We start from the raw sequence: 21403 nt of genomic DNA, 5'->3' as shown, positions 1-21403 counted from the left end.
CGACAATCGATTAAGAAAATTTCATCGAATGCCCATCCCTAATCCAATCATGTTCATGTAAAATCAGATCAATCAATGTAAAATATTGTCTAAAGTAAAAAAAAAAAAACATTACAAAAGAAAATAAACAAAAGAAAAAAACTTGATTAAAGGGGAGAAAAGAGTACAATTAAGTGTAATAAAATGGAAATTAACATTCATATTTGTAATCAATATGCTTATGCAATAATGGAATCAATAATATGGCTTTGTCCTACTCTAGCATATTATTTCATTTGCTGTAACACAAAAAGCAATGAAAAATGCCAGAACCTATCAGCCAGTTACAATTTGAAACAAAGTGGTTTTAGCCCGAAGCATCAGTCTCTCAAAAATTGGATTAAGTAAAACTCCCGATATTACATTTCTGTGCCAATTTAATCACCACAATACAAGGGGAAGAGAGAATGACTTAAAGAACTACACCGGCTTATTGGAAAAACTATATTTTACAAGGGAATTGCTACTTTTGTGCCTCTTCAGCACCCTCAATGAATGAAACAACATCTGAAAGCAATATTCAAGTGATACTTAAATATCAAAGAAATTATGAATTTTAATTTAGAGATTGAACTACAAGATTATTTGTATACTGACTCAAACACTTCTCCCAGAAACTGAAAAGTAAAAAATCATTTGAATGAAACCACATTGCTATGCAGCCTACATAACTAACAACTTGTAATCTCCTCAGATGGTAATTCAGACACAGTGGAATTGAGTGATTAAACCTGAAAGGCTTCATGATTTAAAACTAGGTTAGGCTTTAATTTAACTTTAACTTTAAAGGGAGCGATGAATCAGCACCAGTCTTGTGGTTATAAAAGGTATATTGTATTGTCTATAAAAATGTTACAATGAAGTCATTTGGCGCTTGCTTTAATGCTCCTTAGACTGCGGAAGATGAAGCTCTCTATAAATTCCAATGCCATGGCTATATAACATATCCTAATGCAATACAGTCTGTTTGCTGTAAAGACGATATTCAGGAAGACAGATTTATACATAAGAGTAGCTCATTTTTTAAATATTAAAAATATTGTGTCGTCTTTGATCTGACGACATTTACGCTTTTATTCTTTCATTATCCACTTGTTTTGCCACCAACATTAACTCTAGTTCTCTGTAGGAATTTTAACAGCTGCAGAAACGTGTTCATGAAAGGAGTTGGGAGGAATACTGAAGAGAAAGGGCTAACCAAAATTAAATGCAATTAAAGGCTCACAGATAGCCTTGTGAGTCCTCCTCAGTGTTTGAGCCAATGGTTAGCATTCAGCACCGGCCAACCTTGCACCTTGTAAACAAACAGCACCCGCCTTTTCTTCCCAAAGCCTCCTGGCCCTTTCCAGGTGACAGCCAATCATCCACGATGGCAATGCCTCCAGCTATTTCGAGGGATCTGAAGATGTGCCGAATAGAAATGAAAAGAAATCTCCCTCATGTGTGGTGACTTAGCCCCCAGAGGATACCGACCTCCAGAGGAGACATTTCCTCTCCACACAACTGTGTTGGAGACAAAACGAAAGGGATTTTCTGGTGTCAGCAGCTCAGTCTGTAAGACTGGACATTAGCATAAATTTACTACGTGGGTTATGCTGCTCAGAATACGCAAATATACACAACCTTTTTTGAAACAAGAAAGAAACACCCAGCATACAGTTTGACAACAGCATAAAAAGCTTTTTGTGAAATATTAAAATGGTAAGTCATGGGAATTCCATTTATTTGCAAAATTTGATTCCTGGCCTCACAAACAAGCAAACTATTTATCAGCACTGTGTCACATCACAGATTCCCAAGTGACCACCACAGCAGCCAAACTGCACATAAAACCACATGCACAGCCCAAAGTGAAATGATGAAGATACACGTGTCACTCCAGTGCAGTTAAATAGAAATGTGTTATGAAAACACCACTAAAGTGTTAATTCACTGGAGAATGAATGTGCTTGTGTGCTGTTAACAGCCGGCTCCTGTCGGATATTGAAACAAATAAACACTCCTCAGCCTCTTCACACAGCGCAGATGTGATGGCGCTGCAGCCACTACAATGTGAAGCAGCAGAAACAAATCACCATGGAGGACCGACCAGCACAAAGGCCATCACTGTGGAAGTGAGTGTACGTCACAGTCCTTCATGCAAAACAGCTTTTCATTCTCTCAAACAGTAGCTCCAAAACACAGATGCCAACAGGGCTCAGTATAACACACCACATGAACCAATGACTACAGATCCTAGAGCTTAAATTTGTTCTCAAGGCGACATACAGTGCATCAAACAGGAGTGCTGGCCAACCAAGATCACATGATTTTCTAAGCCTCTATGATTTCTCTGACCGATACTGTTTTGTCCCATACTGCTTTGCAAATGTCTTAGTATACCCCTAATTACTTAAAATTTGGTGTTTTGGTAAAAAATTTCAGAACAGCAGATAAAATGGTTGAAATGCTTTTGATAATTATTTAAATAGATAAGGCTTTGCCCACAAGATCAGAGATGCCCACCCACAGTCTCCTGGTAAGCGGAGTGTGACCTGATAAGCAGTTAAGGCAAAGAAAGGCCACTTTGTGTGAGAGAAAGTGCTGGAGGAGGCACAAATCTAGGGCAGAAGTGAAAGAGAGCTGGAATTCAAACAGGATCCCTGAAGCCTGTTCTTGTGGTTGTGCAGTCAGTGGCACCTCAGGAAGAACCAGGCACAGAAGCTCGCGGGAATGTGTCAGTTGACTGCGGTCAACAAAACTCAGCATGAGAAAGGCTACAAAAATTCACAGAAACTAAAATAACATTAAACCAGAATGAGCTTAACAAGTGTGTTTAGTTATTGTAGATGGGTTTCTGAAGTCCCTAAGTAGCTCTTAACAGCAGAATTACATAGTACAGGAGCTTAAATAATAATCAATTACTAACTGATTTACGATAAAGGATCAATTAAATTAGTAAAGCTACAGTAGCTTTACACTTGAGTATATCACAACTCCCAAGGTACTACTCAATGGAAAACGAACAGATCAATCATTACCACACAGGTACCACTATGCCTGCTTCATCTCTCCTAACACACAGCACAGCGGTACTTTTAAGAAATTCGAGCAAATCAAATGTTCCATATCCCAAGAGGCAGGGAAAGAAATACATTACATTAATTTAGTGTGAGCCTAGATACACATAAAATAAAGCTGAACAGTCAGAAGATTCAATTCTATCTTAGTCGCCCTATGACATCCTAACCCAAACCCATGTATGTGAAATTTAACCTAACAGCAAACAAAGTGGTCACATGTACTCACTGATATTATTTAACTGAGAACCTCTGATTAAAAAAAAATCTAAATTGGGAATGTTAGTAGACCTTAATCTTACTGTAACAGATTTATATGGCGTCTTTATAGGCACTCAAATCGCTATATTGCATAATTCATGCACTCCTCACATGCATACTTGTAGCCACAGCTGCCCTTGGGCTAAATGACAGAAAAGTGCCTGCCAATATGCACTAATAACCATTCCTACAATAGTGAATAATACAGTATATAATACATAGGTAAGAGGGATGAGCGTGTCTTGCCCAAGGACCCAAAGACACTGGTCAAATGCTTAACCACTGAACTAAGCCCAAAATTTTACATCCATTAAAAGACTGTGATGGAGATTATGAGGGCTGTTGCTATGGTCTCTTGTAGCATAGCAACAACTGTGGACCTCTAACCAAGGCCTTGAGAAAAACCCACAGGCCATAAACCCTATGTTCAATGGAGAGGGATTAAAAGAGGGGCACCCACAGCTATGCAGAGACATGCTGGGCAAATGTAGTGTTTTGTTCTTCACAGCGTGCAACTAAACAAATGCTCATGACCCTACCTTATTATGAAGCCAGGTTAGTCGTCCCAGTGGGGTGTCTTGACATTCACCGCTGCCTTCAAAGAAATAAACGTACGTTAAAAGCCTTGATGTGGGATAATCCTCTAATATCAGAAAATGTATTTTTGTCTTGTTGTAAGGGCACAAAATAATCATATGTTTTAGACACAAGATTTCTGGTTGGTGTGTTTGGTAAAAGCAAATAAAATGCACAAGTCTGTAATGATGAGCCCTACAAAGCTAGAGCTGAACGGTGTAGGGAGACAATAATAGTAAATCCATAAAAAATGACTGAAGTTGCAATTTTAATGGCTGCAGTTAGGATTTGTATAATATCATGTTTAACATTTCCTTATTTCCATTGTGTAAAACATCGTTCCTTCAGTATACATGACCAACTTTATGGTCATGTATACTTAGAATTATAAACAATTAGATAAAACCATTTAGACTTTTTTGGAGTAAAGACTGAATTAAAATAACTTACTTTTACTTGTCACATTTGTTGTCCTTCTTAAATAACATAAATAATCACAGTTATCTATAAATCAAATAATTTTGACATCCTTAGTTCAAATTAACAAATTGCAAAGGCTGCCAATAGTCAGCATAATATCCTCTGAAAAACGTATTTCAGTATTTTTCTCAAACATTAATGTTCCTGACCTGAATATTAAATTATAAATTGAATCACAATTTTAATAATTTTAGATAATTGTCCGGCCTCATTTATAATCAAGATACAGTTAAGTTCACAGTGAGGACATTAACTCTGATACAGGAGAAGTAACATTTCAGGGAACACCACACTGAAAACTACATATACACTTTTATAGGTTTTTACTTGTGTTAGCATGGAGACAGGACATCTTGTTATCTGTAAAGGGCTTTAAACATTCTAAATAGTTAATGTCATTTTGATTCTATTGCAAATCATTATAAATGTATCCCTAGAAGCAGCCTATCTCATCTTTTCAGAGCTATGCCAAATACAAGAATCGTTTGAAAAGGGAGATAAAGCAAAGAGCATTTGTGCAATAGAAATGGAGAGATCTTGAGCGTGAGACAAGCAGACAGGCCAAATCAGATGTAATGGAGAACGCATATATTTACTACATGCAAATACAAGAGGAGATACCACAAAAACCAATGACCACAGAACCTAGAGCTTCATGTCAGAGAAACATGTTGGGGAGACAAGGAGAGAAAACGGACATCAAAAGGTGCACTATGTAACTTTTTGGTCTGCTTTTTTTCTATAGATATATCTTTGCTCTGCCTGGAATGTTCGAAAGTATGACCTTAAACAGTTATATCTTACATTTATCCAATTACAGGTGATTTTATAGCTCAAAAATACAAAAAAACAGGCAGCAGGTCTGACTGGGAACAGGGTTGCTTTTCCGCAGATCTGACCTGCAACTTGGCCTGGTTTGAAGATAAAGGTTTAATATCGTGAAGTATTCCAGATACAGCAATAGCATCTCCACCGAGAAAAGCATTTGACGGACCCTCCGCCAGAAACGTTACCAAATACACCTTTAAAGCGCTTTAGTAATAATACAATAATGTCCTTTTATTTCATTTCATGATGCCACTTTGAATTGTGAGTGGGCTCAAAGGACATGAAGCAATCTTTCCTCCGTGTTTCTATCAGAAGATGAAATGGCAAGTCCCTGTACCTGTCAAAGTGCACCACAACCGCACTAACTTACATTTTCAACAAGCTGGTTCAACGAGTTGGTATAAAAACAGACCCAGTGTATTAAAGCAGACCTATTTGGCAAAATTAACTTTTTGGAGTTTTGAACCATTTTATAACTGTCTCACCTAAAGTTGTATTTGGAGTGTTTTGTGCGTGTTTGTGCAAACTTGGTAAATGAGGGTAAAAGAGCAAAGACACTGATTATGGGAACACACGATTTAAATGGTGTTCGTCCAGCTATCAAGACATAACCAGATATTCAAGCCTAACTAGTGGACCAAAGTAAAACAAAACATACACACACAGAAGGTCTGTATAATGGTGTTGTCATAGCCTATTAGTTTTATAGGTGTGTACTTTAGCTAAGTAAATGATAGGGCTGCAACGTATGTACACACTGTCCATTTGATTAGTAGAAGATAGGTGAAACAGAAATAACATGTGCTTGAAAAAAAAAGAAAGAAACAAACAAACAAAGACGCCAGTAAAAGACGCGTAAAGCTCACCTGCAACGCGGAATTGTTTCGATTTCTCTTCAGACTGTTCTTGCTTCTCGTTGCTTCTGGGCAAAGCTAACTTTAACTTTAGCTAGTAGCTGCTGTTGCTGCTGCACGTGTTTTAGACATTTTTAGTTTAGCCGTCTAGATTGTCTCGGAATTTAATAACTTGACAAAATGAAAAAAAAAAAGCTAGATAAAAGCTAAACAATTTAGTCAGAACTTCACCTGTTCAGCTCCTCAAACATCTCCCTTCCTTCTGCCCTGGTCTTGTGTCCCCTTGAGGTAAATGGGTGGTATGAGGCAGGCCTGATCGACACCAGTTGTTCTTATTTACCCTAACATATATACCAGTACCAGGTCGCTTGGTATTTACACAGAATTGCGTTAGGCTACCATAGACATACAGGCCACAGAATAAGAAAAGGTTAATTATATATAGATCTAGCCTATAAATTAAATTTGCCTTCTTGACCCCTGCCCCACCCATTTAACCATCTCACTTTTTTGTGGACTTTTATGTTTTGAACTAAAAGTAAACTCAGTTCTTTTATATGACCCCTCTTTTTAACAGGCCTTCAAGACTGGGTGGTCTACTTGCACCTGTACTGATGCCCATTAGTTCTGTGCTTGTGTTTACATGATTGTTTATGAGAGCTATGGGCTGGGCTTGGGTGTTTCCATTTATTGCACTATAATGAAAATAATGCATTATTCATTAGCTCCACAGTTTTTGGTGGTAAGAGAGTCTACTTAACCTAACTTCTCAAGGCTGCCAGTCACCAATAACTCATTAACATACACCTGACAAGGCATTCTGTGTGTGCCCAAGCTGCCATCTCCTGCATCACTGCGGTGTTTTGACATAAACATTACTCTAATTCATTTATAGTCTTTTTGTAGTGATTCAATACTCAAGTGTTTTAGAAGGCAAATTGAAGCATGCATCCTTTTAAACTAAGATCAGAAGAAAAATGGTAGGCCTAACTAAAATGCGTTAGGCCATCATGTATCTAAAATGTTGATAGGCGTGTAATAGGCTATATAAATAGCCATTTTGTCAGCACTGTCGTGTTTCTCTGACAAGTCCCACAAGCTCCTTCAGTGGTAATCTATGAAAGTAGCTGCTGTCACTCAACAGCAGCTAGCCCTAATCAGCACACACTCTCTCTGGCACTTCTCCTGATCTCACTGTTAGACTTAGCTTTGTCATTTGGCATACAGCCTCAGAGCACAAAGAGACATGCTTCTCACCAGGAGTCACCACAGCATTAATGCCTTGTTTGATTTTAGGTAGGGTGGGGTTGGCTAATTTACCCACAGCATTTGACCCATTCAGTACAGGTTCGAGTCAACACTGACTGTTCAAAAGATACAATCACTCAAACTGTTCTTGATCATTTGCCAAGTAAGACAATAGAGCAGCCAGTGGTGTTGCTGTTTTTGACTTGCACTTTCAAACAACATGACTTCATTGTGAGAGTCATCCAACTCTGATAAAAGGTTACATTATGTAGAGGGACAATGAAATACATATTAATGCATCACATTCAAAGACATTTTACATTGCTTCATTGATTCCACACACACATAGTTAAACTACTTCAGAAGCCACAGCAGCCTGAGGACTGACATAGACTTTCTGGCCAATCTGCATCAACTGCCTTTCTGACCACCCCCAACCACTAATTTACTATGCAACATCAGAATGGATTGACCACTCTGAGGCAATGTTACACCACTGTCTTAAGACACTGAACAGAAGAAAACATAGAAAACACAACATAGACAGGGGGATAGGGATACAGCCTATTGGTGTAGATGGACATAAAACACAATGACACCTGTGGCTTTCTATTTTATATTAGGAGAATTTTAAATTGCAATATTGATTGAAGTCAGATGACTTTTGGCTATGCGGTGCTGCTGAATCGATGTGAGTACCACTGTTTAAGAAAAAAATAAAACGATGACCAAAGTGTTGTGGGAGTGTATAGATGGATCACAGAAAACTGAAATTTTCAGAGTAATAGCATCTTAAATGAGAGAGTAAATGAGAAGAGAAAACATACCATGGTAAAAACTAAAAGTCAGTTTTGCATAATATTACCCCTTTAATCTTGATTTCAGTGACTAACATGGGAATATTGAGTACTTCAGAAGATTCTTTACAGAATGTGTATCCAACATTGCGAGGCTCACAGGACATATCTGGTCTCCATCTCAGTCCAGACTTTTAAAATTTGCATGTAATGAAAACATTTTTCCCTCACTTTTGTAGTTCAACTTTCATATTAAATAAATCTTTGAGTCAATGCTGTCACAATAACTGCATACAGCAGACCTTACTTTCACTTAACCTTTTATGGTTAATACAGAACTGACAAAAAAGAAAGGAATTAATAACAGTGAACAGCAAAGAGCATTCGGACTCAAAATAGATGAATGTGAAGGCTCTTTGAGAGAATATCTGAAGGCACAAAAACCCTATGCTGTCTTTTCTATCTTTATCCATTGGCCCCATTCTGTGTTGAACATATTAATAAAAATACAGCAAATTCCTTGAAACCCTGTTGCCACAAAGACCTAAACAAGGATCGAATGTAGCAGCTGAAATAAATGGCTCTTTCTCTTTGCTAAGCTGGGTGTTTTCCTCCTGTTTGTCACATGCAGCCCTTCATCCACACTAATGATGAGAGGTCCACTACTCACAAATCAGTTTCTCTAAATAGGTTTCAAAGCACAGGGGACAACACAAACCAGGGTCAGCAGGCTTTTATCTGAACTTTATATGTTAGTAAAACCCCAGATGACCGTAACTGGTCCATTGAAATTGTGCTTCAAATGATAAAATATCACACAAAGCCTTGTGTGTAATGGGTTGTTTAATGGTGGAGCAAAAATCAATGATTAAGCTCCAACTCATTAAATAGATCAGAGACCCACAGTCCAGTCAATCAAATGCAAATCATTATCTATTTATTATGAATTTAAATGTGTACTATAACTTTTCTTGTGGGGTCTGCCATGGAGATGTTGTAGTAAACATAACTACATGTGTTTTATTTCTCAAAAATACCTTAAAACATGCATTCTTACTGTGACTGTTCTTCTATCCACAGATCTGATACATATATGTTTAGTGCTATACTTCATTCCAAACAAAGGAGTAACATCCACGGAGACAAGCAGATGGTGGACCATCAACCAGAAAATGTAATGTATCTTTAGATTTAAAAAAAAAAAAGAAAAAAAAAAAGTTTCTTTAAATCAATTTGTTTGCATTTTTATCATATGCAAAAGTCGGCCCACACACATGTAATAACATAAATTCTATGGCACGAAAATACACAAAGCTCACAATCCACTGTTGAGTCAATATGGAAAATATCATATCTATTTTTCTAGAGTCAAGTTTCAGTTTATAAATTGTCCATGAACTCAACACAGAATGAGTGTGGCAGTATTTATGTAAACACTGAATGTATATGTATTCTGTTTATAATACTAAATATGAAAAAGAAGCTCAATAAATATATACATCCTTTCTTTTGGGAGCCCACACATTTTTGATTAACTTGGATCCACTGATATATGGAATGCTTCAAATGTTTCAGACATTTTAAACCACTGGTATATTCAAGAATTTCTACATATGTGATATTTCTAAACTAAGTTAAATGACAGATTATTTTTACAGATACATTTGTGATGGAAACTCTGTACAGACAGACAACCCACCCTGCATTACTTTATAGGAACATTATTGTGACATCCAAACAGCACATCCTGTTCTCTGGACTGAGCCAAAAATGCACACACACGCACGCACACACAAACACACACACACACACACACACACACACACACACACACACACATATACCATGTATTAATAAACATATGTTATCTTTACTTCTTTGCCCAGCAGACAGTCTGTACATTTAATAGAATAGTCTACAGATAAAGCACCCATTGGTCCTAAACAAACAGCACAATATTAGATTTACTTTTGTCCATTACAGTGTGTGTGCTGATGTGTAAAACAATCTTTTTTAGGATTTGCTTCTCTTGCTGTGTGCATGGTCCAACTCTTTTGTGGCGACTGAGTGTGTGTGCACCATTTTATCAAAAAGTACTTTGTGACCTTTCCATGATGGCTGTCTAAATAAAGGCTCCCCACCTCTCTTATATCTACAAACCTGGCTCAATACTTACACCACAAGGATAACCATCTCAATACATTATATTGCACCAGCTATAGGACCTCATTCATGGAGACATTTCAGACAGTGTTTTGGATTCTTTGTTGTTTTCCAAACACACATACTGTCTCAATGATTGCTACTCATGATAATAATGTGACAATATTACTTCTGTTCTCGGCTCTTCTAATACATGAGGCACACTAGAGTAAGAGAATTTAGTGTAATAAAAAAGAGTGGAGTAATCATGTCCACAGGGAACACAGCCATATTTCTAATTGAAAAACAAGGATGTGAAAAGTCTCTTTATTGAGCTGAAAACACACTGAATTGTAATTTATACAGTCACATCTTTCTATTACGCTGTGTGGACACATATAGACACATCTCCATCTGTCTAATGCCTGTCATGTTTCCAAACCAAAACGACAGCCTATAAATACATCCACATCCAGCGACAGTATCACATTATTTTTATGTAATGTAAATAGGTCTTAATTGTATGTATGTCATGAAATTGATTTGTTTCACTCTGGGCAAATACAACCATTGTATAATTCAAAGAAACTACAGAAACATATGATCTCTTTAACAAGTCAATAAATTCTACTCTATAATGAACTCTACACTTTTTATTTGGATTCTTTTTTCAATTTTCACTGCTTATTTTGAATTTATTATTACCATTTATACGCTTGCTCTTTGTTATTAGAATATATTGTGAATTATGAGCTACTGTGTCCAAATAATTTCCCTTGTGGATCAATAAATTTTGTCAAAGTCTAAACTTAAATCTTTCTTTCAAATTTCCTGTAGTACTGAGTTGAGCCAAGAGGGGTCAGGAAAAGAACAAATGATTAGCTATTTATAAAAATTGTTTTAAACGTGCTTTTCTCTTAATTTGGCATCATTCTTTTACTTAAAACACTGTATTTTCAATTTATTATTCCATCCAAATGAAAATGAATGCAAGTGCACTCAATAGTCTTGCTGCCCATGTCCTCCTGAAGATGACATTTTATCAGGCATCTTCCAAAGTGCATTTTAATGTGCCCACCTGAGAGAGAAAGTCACTGCTTGGTGACTCATTTTTCATTCGGCTTTAGGCAAATGACTGAGTGAAAGAAATGTCTGGCATTATAACATGAAGGAGATTGGAAATGGAAAATGCTGAGTACTTGCCCCACAAACACATTCATATTCATTCAAGCAACACTACAACCATCACCAGTTTAAAATTCTGTGAAATGTGTGGCTATGTGTGTATAATTTACTTGTAAAAGTGCCGGTGACTTTTGCTGCAGGTGTAGTGTAGCATGTAATATGTATTTACTCATGTTCAGCAGAGGGCCTGAGTCACAGACCTGTTTTATATTCAACAGAAAGAACTGCTTAGGGACAGTGTTTAGTGTGTGTGCATTAATAGACAATAGTGTAAACAGTCTCTGCACTCCTCGTTCACCTTCATAAATGCATCAAACATTTGCATATGCAAATGAAACAGCTTAGATGTTAAACCACTGTAGATGAAGATGTGGACAACAAATAAGAAAAGGCTAGCTGTAAACAAGCACTGATATAGCAAAAACTCCATAAACTGCCCTTGGGCATAAATCAATTACAATTCAACAAAGAGGCGATGACCACAGATATAAGAAGCTGCCATGAAGGTGTGTGTGCGGCAGCACCTCTCCCATTTCATGACTTGAATTCAATTTTGTGACACGTAGACAGCATGTTATGGTATGTGTGTGCACATATAGGACATATTTGGCAACATGCGTCATTGCAGCTTCTTTAGAGAGGGTTCTCTACACAAGGATGTCCCATAAGTGGTCCACTTCTTATTTCTCCATATGATCTCAAATCCCCAGTGAGAAAACTGTCATCATTGTTGCAGATGTTTCCACATGCTGAATTGTGATAGCTCCTTTATAGCAATTGGTTTCAAACTGTATGCAGTGTCATGATAAAAGTGGTCTAAAACAGGTCTAAACATGCATGAAATAATGCCTAAACTGGGTGTAAACCAGATCAAAATCAGCAAAAGATTAATATTTACTACTAAAGTACACATAAAATTGAACTGATGAAGTGGCAAAGGACCCTGAGTACAGCAGTTTGAGAAAAACACCGTGATATAATCTCTTAACATACACTTTCAGTCACGTGACACTGTAGATCTGTAATACATTTGTGCCTTACAGTTACATAAACTCAATATTTTTGTCAAATAATTCATATTTCCTTCTCTTTGCATTTTAGAAATTCAAAATTTAGTAACAGGCTGTAGGGCTTAGTCCCCATGTAATTACTGTTTTGGCAGTTCTTCTCTTGCTCTATTTCAAACTCTCAATCCTATTTACTTATTAAACCACACACTTTGATCATGTGATGTGTTTTTATTTCCAAATGAAGGAGTTTCAAGATGCATTAAAAAAAAAGAAAAAAAATCTGAGATGCCAGAAGATTCAGGCAAATTATTACAGAAACAAACACCTTACAAGCCACGGCAGGGCTGATACTGCACCTGTTATGGATTGAAGCTGTGGAGTCCATGATCTCTGATGATGCTGGAGCTCAACCATTCGACAACAGACAGAGAGATGGAGGCGTAAGAAAGATCTGATTGTTTAAATATTTCTTTCATGCAAATTATTCTCCAATCACTTCTTCATAGTAGCACACAGTAACCTTAATCAAAGCCTGCAAATCACTTATGGCTCATATTGACATGGTTATGTTTAAATGGCCTCTTCAGCAAAACCTTAACAACAAATGATTGAGGCGATTGGGAGCAGATGCAATTTTAAATGCAGCAGTGAATATGATCAGAATATTTTACACATAATTCAGTACTAGTGAATGTTGCATTGTTTTGCATTATACACATTGTCCATAAAAAATTAGCATCAATACATACACCTCATTAGATGGCAAGCAGATCAGTGCTGTATGGTACTTTGCACATGTTTCTGTCAGTTGTGAAAAGTAAAACAAACAAATTGAAAACAAATTTTTACTTGAAAACATCAACAGCATTCACCTCTGAAAGAGTGGATTACATTGACACGCACCTAATGTCCATTGTCATAACATTGAAAAAAATATACACAGTACTGTATGGTTGCCTGTTGCCTTTTGACAAAAGAAAAAGTTCTCAATAAATACACATCAGTCACAAATTTGAAATAAATAACACAGGTGTCATCTACCGCCCTCTAATAATAAATATGACACAGGGCCTGAAGTCTGGTCAGGCTGGTATGGCTCTTTGGTCCATTGAGGTTGATCACTAACTCAACAAGACTTACTTGCTGCGCATACCTTATGCACTCTTTCTATTGCCTTTCACATTCACATGCACAAAAAATCTGATCGTAAGTTTATTGATTAAGTAATTATAGATTGATAAGAGAAGGCAGCATCTCTACCTACAAATAACAAAAGTATGTACAGTACATGTGCAAAACAATCTCTCTCTCCTACAAACACACACACAAATATTGAATGATTTACCTCATGGAGACCTGAATTTTTGTCCCCATTAAATGTGGACACAGATTTCAGTTCGTACAATGTGATAAATATCACCCTACACACTCACACATGCACGCACACACACTCGTACACTTGCACACAGGTCAGCAGAATTAGTAAATTGAAGTGTTGCTGCTGACAGCCCTTGCCCCATTGAGTCAATATAAGACTGTGTTCTGTTCACAGTTAGACACATTTTTCTGTTGGTGAGGAAAAAGAAAAGTGCTATTCATTCTCCTTTCCTCCAAGAGAGAAAAAAATCCAGAGCCAGAGGTGTCGATACAAAAGTGGAATCACACGAATATGACATTTGTATATTTCTAAGTGCTGCGTCTTGTTTTAGAGGATGATTATCAAATATTGATCCAGGTTATTTTTTACCTAAAAATATACAAATTAAATTAGTTAGAGAAGAGGTGGAAGAAATATGAAAGAAAATGAGTGGGTACTTTTGTAGTATATTTTGTATTGCAAAATGTACTACAGAAAAATATTAATATTTTTCATCACAAAAGTAATTGTTTTAAAAAGAAATAATGGCATGCAACCAGTCCAGGACAAAAACATTCCACAAAGACAATGTACATTTTATACTTTTATGCTTTAAGTCACTTCTATTGGAGTATTATTTTGAATTATATATTATTGTGTATTATATATAGATCTATAGATATCTCTATATAAAGCCTTGTGTTTTAAACATTCAATGCAATTTACTAAGACCTGATTTGTAAACCCTAAATAAAAAGGTGCTTTACACAGAAACTTTCAAACAAGTCTGCTATTGTATGTTCTGCCAACCATTGGTAATTTTATTATCAACAATCTTTACTTGTTGCACTTTCAGATAAAAACCGAGAAGCACATGTTTGCCCCGTGGTGGGACATATTAAGAGTATCGACGTAAGAAATCATCACTAACCTTGTGTGCTTCTTGTGCTTTGTGCTGATAACTACAGGCCCCTAGGCTGAGAGGTTATTTTTCGTACCAGCTTAAAACTTCAACAATCACAAAATAATCTAATAATCCAATATTGTGGTCTAAATTTCCACATGTCCAAGTGCCATTCAAAACCAGTGATTGTTTTCAATTTATAAAAAAATTTTCAATAAAAGTTTACATTCAAATATTTCTTATTATCTTTATCTCTCATAGTGCAGTGTGCCTCTGTTCTTTGTCCTGTTGACACCACACACCTCACAAAGATGGATGTGTTTATCAAATGCAAGCTGGAATTTCATAGTCCAAGTGAAAGGTTGGAGCAACACCCAGCTGGAAAGGACTTCTGAGGTGAACTGTTGGGGTTTATGTCCTTTTGTCTGACACAGCTTTTCCTTATTCCTCAAATAAAAACAACAACAAAAAAGAAAAATGGTGAGTGTTGTGAAGCTGGTGCGCATGTTAAAAGAAGGTGCCCTTGGTGTTTCTGCACAGAATCTTTTTGAAAGCTTTTCGGAAGTCTTTGTTAAAGATGGTGTAGATGACAGGGTTGAGAGAAGAGTTGCAGTAGCCAATCCAGAAAAAAAATGTGAAGAGGGGTCCAGGGATGACACAGGTCTCTGGGCACACAGCCTGAAGTGAGTATGAGAAGAAGAATGGGAACCAGCAGACTACAAACACTCCGATGACCACTGCCAGGACAAAGGTGAAGCGCTTCTCTCTGTTGATCATGGCCTTCCGTCTGGCTGCTCCAGGGTTGTTATCAGACTTGGACTTTCTCCCTGGCATTAGACGTGCCCCTTTTGAAGTGGCAATCATATCTTTGTACCTCTTGACTGATCCGGGGGAGTGGATCCCCCCTGCAGGGGAGCCAGGCATGCTGGTGCTGCCTCTGCCTCCATGGCTATGCTCCGCATCACTCTCAGTGCTTGAGCTGTCCCCATTGTTATTGTCTGTTTTCTTGCTCTTCTGCTTGTTTTTCTTCTCAGGCTCTTTAGACTTGGAAGTCTCTAAGGATGGAGAGGATGGTCTGTGAGTGGAGCTGTCAGGGGTAAGAGCTCTGGGTGGGGGCTGCAGGAGATTGTTGGAGGTGGGGTTCTGTGTAGGCTCAGACTCCTGAGAGGGAGAGGGGGTGATGGCCAAGGTCGGGGGTCGTGTCTTAGGGGCTTTGTTAGTGGATGGAGGTGTGCTCTCTTCATCATCCTGGCCATTGGCATGCACATGACGAGGAGTCTGGCTGGGGGTGGCACTGCTGCCTCCGTCCTTCCTGGGCTCTCCAGGCGGACAGCGTGTCCTCTGTTTGGCAATCTGATAGATTCTGACATACACCAGGATCATGATGAGACAAGGGGCAAAGAAGGAGCCAATTGTGGAATAGAGAATGTACCAACGCTCATCATTAAGTCTGCACTGAGGACCCCTGTTTACACCCTCATCCTTTTTCTCACTTTTGTTTAAAGAGAGCAAAGGGGGGAAGGAGATGACAGCTGAAATCAGCCACACCACCACAATAGCAGCTTTGATGCGCCTGGGAGTCCTCTGTCGCCCGTATGTTACCCTGGAGATGGACAGGTAGCGGTCCAGAGAAATGGCACATAAGTGGACAATAGATGAGGTGCAGAAGAGTACATCTAAGGCTAGGTAGATCTCACACCAGAGAGACTTAAAGTACCAGTAACCCAGTAGCTCATTTGCCAGTGAGAAAGGGATGATGAGAGTGGCCACTAAAATGTCTGCAGCTGCAAGGGACACCAGGAAGAGGTTTTGAGGTCCCCGGAGTGAGCGGCTGGTTAGCACAGCAATGATGACCATCACATTGCCCACTATAGTGAAGACCACCATAAGTGTGATGGCAGTGGCAAAGGCTGCAGTGGCTTCAGGGGAATATGGAGCCAAGTTTAGCATGCTCTGGTTGCAGGGGGCTGATGGGACCCCGCTGCTGCTGCTGCTGTTCCAGCCAGTGAGCTCCACAGAGCATGCGCTGTCCAATGACGATGCCATGCTGCGTGTCTGGTCTGTGAGAGCAGGAAAATATATATATATATATATATATATATATATATATATATATATATATATATATATATATATATATATATATATATATATATATATGATTAGTTTATTAAGTGTCATTCTGTACAGCACCCATAATACCCCTCTACAGAAACCCTGAAGTTGTCTGCACTGAAAACAAATGTACAGTTTATTCAATGGGTTTGAATTCAATATAAAGCTTCAGTTTATATCTTTATTGTAATAATGTAATATTGTAGTTAATCTTTAGGTTTAGCTATGGCGTTATTATGTTATTATTAGCTACAAAATGTGTGTTTTTTATATGTGTATATATATATATATATATATATATATATATATATATATATATATATATATATATATATATATATATATATATTTTATTTATATTATTTATTTATTTATTTATACATATAAACACACACATTTTGTATATATATATATATATATATATATATATATATATATATATATATTATATATATATATATATATATATAAACACACACATTTTGTTTATATATATAGAGAGAGATATAGCTATAGATATAGATAGATAGATATAGATATAGATATAGATAGATAGATAGATAGATAGATAGATAGATAGATAGATAGATAGATAGATAGATAGATAGATATATGTGTGTGTATGTTTTACCTTTGTGATTTGACGTCTCTCTATTTTCAAATATTAGCTCCCGTGCATCCTCCAAGGCAGGTCCCCCAAGTCCATTGTAAGCGCACAATAGTCCAGTCCGAGACAGTGCGTCAAGCCACGGGTCAGATCTTTTCAATGTGAACCTCTCCTGAGAATTATTTTAAAAATATGTGACCATTTGAGGATAAAAACACTCGCCTTCAATGAAAAATGTTATGATGACTCCAAAAATGAAATTAAAAAGTTTTGTGCTTTGAACTGCTATTGGCGCGTACAAAGGCTGTAGTTATAAAACGAAAAGCACGAGACGCCAAAAAGGAAAAAGTAGGCTACTTATTTGTTGACGAAGTGACAGACAAGCCAAATGACAAGAAGCTTGCTCGTTGTGTCCTGCGCTTAGAGCCAAGGTGCTGAGAACTGCGTAAATCCCGCAGACAGCTTTACAGCCGCGTGTCTCTGGCCGAGTGGCGCGCATCCCGGCTGCTCTTGCTGCTCATAAGTTGGACTGAAGCCATAATGAAGCGCGGAGGCATCGCTCCTTGTGAACTGGACCAAAGGATGAAGAGCAATGCGCGCCCTGCCTCCGCGCTCTCCACTCCCTCCTGTGCGTCTTTTAGCCCTGCTGATGTCACTCTGGAGCTGTGAGCGTCACGGGATACTTTCACTCTATCTGAATTGCCTCCTACATCCTCTTCCAGATCTATAAGGCAGTACCCAGGAGGAGGCTATTATAAAGCAGTTATTAGACCCGGCTTGTTGGGTGGTTCTGCTTTGACCATTTACTCTTAGCTGCTTAGGGGCCACCTAGCAGCAGACCAGCATAACTTCTGTTTTAATTTTCATCATCATCATGGTCATCTTATAGTTTCCAAGATGCTTAAAAGCACTTTACCAAGAGTAGTCTATACAACCTCAAGGAAGGAAAGAAAAGTGCAGATAATCTAAAAGATTCAAGCCATGCTGCATTCAGCTCAAATATTATACAGTACATTACACAGAATGATGAAATGTCAATACAAGGATTGCCTGCATTTGCAGCAGCATGAGCAAGCAGCTGAATGTGTTTATTTCATTTCAGCTGTAGGGGCCAACAAGCAGTGGGTAGGGTCAGTGTCAGTCCAGACGAAGAGATATAGTCCAAATACTTTTTGACCCCATAAAATGTAATGAGAAAATGGGTTTGTGAGCAGCAGACAAGAACAAACTGTCATCCACCTGTAATAACTCAGTGTTTGTGCCAACAGCATGTCACATCCTTCAGTCTGTATCACATGATGCTTCCAAACTTATGGCTCACTGCAGCAGCAACTTTCTGCCTGTCCAATAATTGTACCTGTTACATGCACACAGGATAATTACTATGGCTTTATTTCTTTGCATTGTGTTTTTGGCATATTGTATTTATGCCACTGCCATTTCTCACACAAGACACCTAAATAAGTTTTTTTTTAACATCTGAATATATTCTTATATTCCTTGTTTAGGTTAACAGTTAGACATATAGGCTACTAGACAGAGGAAATAAAAATAACATGTAGAATCAACAATTCTTCATTATTCTAAATAAATTATAAATGTGTACTTAGAATTGACTTAGGAATTATGCACCTCTGGAGTACTAAATGCAATGTTGGTTTGGATTTGGAACCACAAATTCAGAATGAATATATTTTTGGAATAACTCATTATTTTAAAGGTCATATTACAGAGTCATAACATGTGAAATCCCTATGTGATTATGAAATTTAAATTTTTCCAGTATACTGTACAGTCAGGATAGTCTTAAGGTAGGCCCTAAGCCTGAAAAGTGTGTTTTATACATCTTCAAAGTGAATATTTAAACTGTTCAATCCTGACATGAGATACAAAATAACAAACACAATACAATATGGCTGTTGAAATCAACTTAATTAAAATTGCAACAACACTGATATGTTATGTTTTAAGTGAAACTGTAAATTGTTTTGAAAGTGCCATAAGAAGTCATTCAAATGAGTGAAGACAACTTTCAGCTGCTCAGTAATATAAGCCCAGTCACCCTATCTTAAAAACTGACCTGCGTACAGGTCAGAGTCATAATCTGAACACAAACACAGAACCATGAACATTGAATCTGAAGGCTAGAAGCACTTACTCCTGCCTCAATGGCAAAAATGGTTCTTTTTTTTTTTTTCACATTGATTTTACATTGAGCTTCCCTCTTTCATTGAAACCACAATAATGTGGTTTAAGTAATGTGTGTCCAAATGCATGACATAGGCTACCAGAAAATGTTTGTTAAATAAAAATTTCTCAACTCAAAATTGCATGCCAGTGCCTCCTTCTTATGCAACTGCATCATCATTTGACCTCTATTACACCCCATTATGCACAACACCTTTCCCTGAAACCGCTGAACACATTCTGGGGATGTTGTTGTTGATTATACCTGAGATCAAGTGGCCCATTGTTTTTTAACAAGTTCAGCCAGTGTCACATACGCGCTGTTTTGTGCTGCATAAATTAAACCACAGCAGAGGATGTCCTGGTTGTTTTGAAGTGTACCAGCCTACACATATACGCTGTGTTATGAATGGTGAGTGGGATGGAGGCACTGTTTGCCTGTTTTTGTTGTAGCCCATCTCCCACACAGTGCATTAATGACAGAGGAACCCAACTAACCACCCGTGGAATTACAACTGTGGCCCGCTCAGTAATTGTATGACCTTCAGCTTCCAGCTAAGCCATTGTGCATATTCACTCCACATTCTCAAAATGTGTGAACAAATAGAACAATAGTTTTTAAAGTGCACTCCATTTAATTGTATGTGTTTTCCATAGGTGAACTATGACATGCTGGAAATGCATTATACTAGCTGGGTGTGTCTGAAATGAAAAAGAGAGGCGCAGTGTGATGCTCTGTGCAAAAGCAGCTCTCCTGAAGTAGCGTTGTGTAAGAGCATGTGCTGTACCAACGTGTGCAGAATAACTCCAGCGCCAATTGTGTTGCACTGGACTGCCAAAGTCTGCAAAGGCCACTGGAATGATTCAGCTTCACATGTCCTTTTTGGGAGACAGAACAAATGTACTAACAAAGGATACAGGTAGTAATGGTCAATGAGATTTTAACATTGTGAACACCAAAGTTGACAAAATTCATTTTATTTTTAAACTGTGAATTATGCATGCATTATGCATGAAAACACGTGTTTAAAGGTGCACTACATAACCTCTCTGATGGGGAGTCCTACTTGTGTACATGGAGACTTTGTTACTGCCATCACTGTAATGTTTCATTGTGTGACATTATACTAGTACATCTTACATTCATTATTAATTTATAAATTTCATTACATGTGTTTTATATATATATATATATTATATATTATATATATATATATATATATATATATATATATATATATATATATATATATATATATATATATATATATATATATATATATATATATATATATATATATATATATATATATGTATATAATGTAAAAATCTAAATACATCCATCTCTGATCAATCAAATGAGAGAAAAACACATTTAAATTTAGAACAAAAGCAAGAGGAATAAGGAAATTTTATGTAAATGAATGATCATCTGCAACTGGTAATGGGACATATCAATACATCATCTCATCAATATTCTAAAAAGATTAAATTTAAATAACTTCCTTCAATAAAACAGTCTTTGCAAAGTTACAAGTTCAGGAGCACAACAAGCCCAAGCCCAAGTCAGATCACAAGTCACCAGTGGTAGCTCCAAGTCATCTGCAACAACACATGAAAAAGAGGTATTTTCATCTCTCCCGTTTGTTTCTTTAATTGTGCCCCTTAGAGATATCTTGTGATCCCAGGAAAGGTTTACGGTACAAGAGACTGCATTGTGTCAAGCATTGTCCTCAGAAATATTGCAGAACAAG

The 21403-nt window shown here is 37.4% G+C and overlaps 2 protein-coding genes across 9 annotated transcripts in view; both read right to left on the bottom strand.

Moving 5' to 3' along the window:
* Positions 1–6403, bottom strand: part of gpat2 (glycerol-3-phosphate acyltransferase 2, mitochondrial) — a 64160-nt gene extending 57757 nt beyond the window's left edge. For 4 of the 8 annotated variants that reach the window (XM_055161749.1, XM_055161756.1, XM_055161751.1 and 1 more), the window contains exons 1-2: positions 6110–6306; positions 3899–3954 (exon numbers count right to left, since the gene is read on the bottom strand). The gene's annotated coding sequence lies outside the window, so the exon portion shown is untranslated. Of the gene's footprint in view, positions 1–3898; positions 3955–6109; positions 6307–6328 lie in introns of those variants that run through there. The other 4 variants (XM_055161750.1, XM_055161752.1, XM_055161753.1 and 1 more) reach the window with 4 other exon arrangements.
* Positions 6404–15140: 8737 nt separating this feature from the next.
* On the bottom strand, positions 15141–17678 carry adra2b (adrenoceptor alpha 2B). The gene is made up of 2 exons (XM_020917963.2): positions 17487–17678; positions 15141–16800 (listed from the first exon to the last, which is right to left on the bottom strand). Exon 2 carries the CDS (start codon positions 16784–16786, stop codon positions 15248–15250), a length of 1539 nt encoding a protein of 512 aa, XP_020773622.1. The 5' UTR covers positions 16787–16800; positions 17487–17678; the 3' UTR covers positions 15141–15247.
* Between the last annotated feature and the right edge of the window lie 3725 nt (positions 17679–21403).

Source organism: Boleophthalmus pectinirostris, unplaced genomic scaffold (genome assembly GCF_026225935.1).
Source record: "Boleophthalmus pectinirostris isolate CB_2022bp ecotype Guang Dong unplaced genomic scaffold, ASM2622593v1 HiC_scaffold_4, whole genome shotgun sequence".
Taxonomy (NCBI): Eukaryota; Metazoa; Chordata; class Actinopteri; order Gobiiformes; family Gobiidae; genus Boleophthalmus; species Boleophthalmus pectinirostris.
The sequence above is the reverse complement of the archived record's forward strand: the minus strand, read 5'-3'. Positions and strand labels throughout refer to the sequence as shown.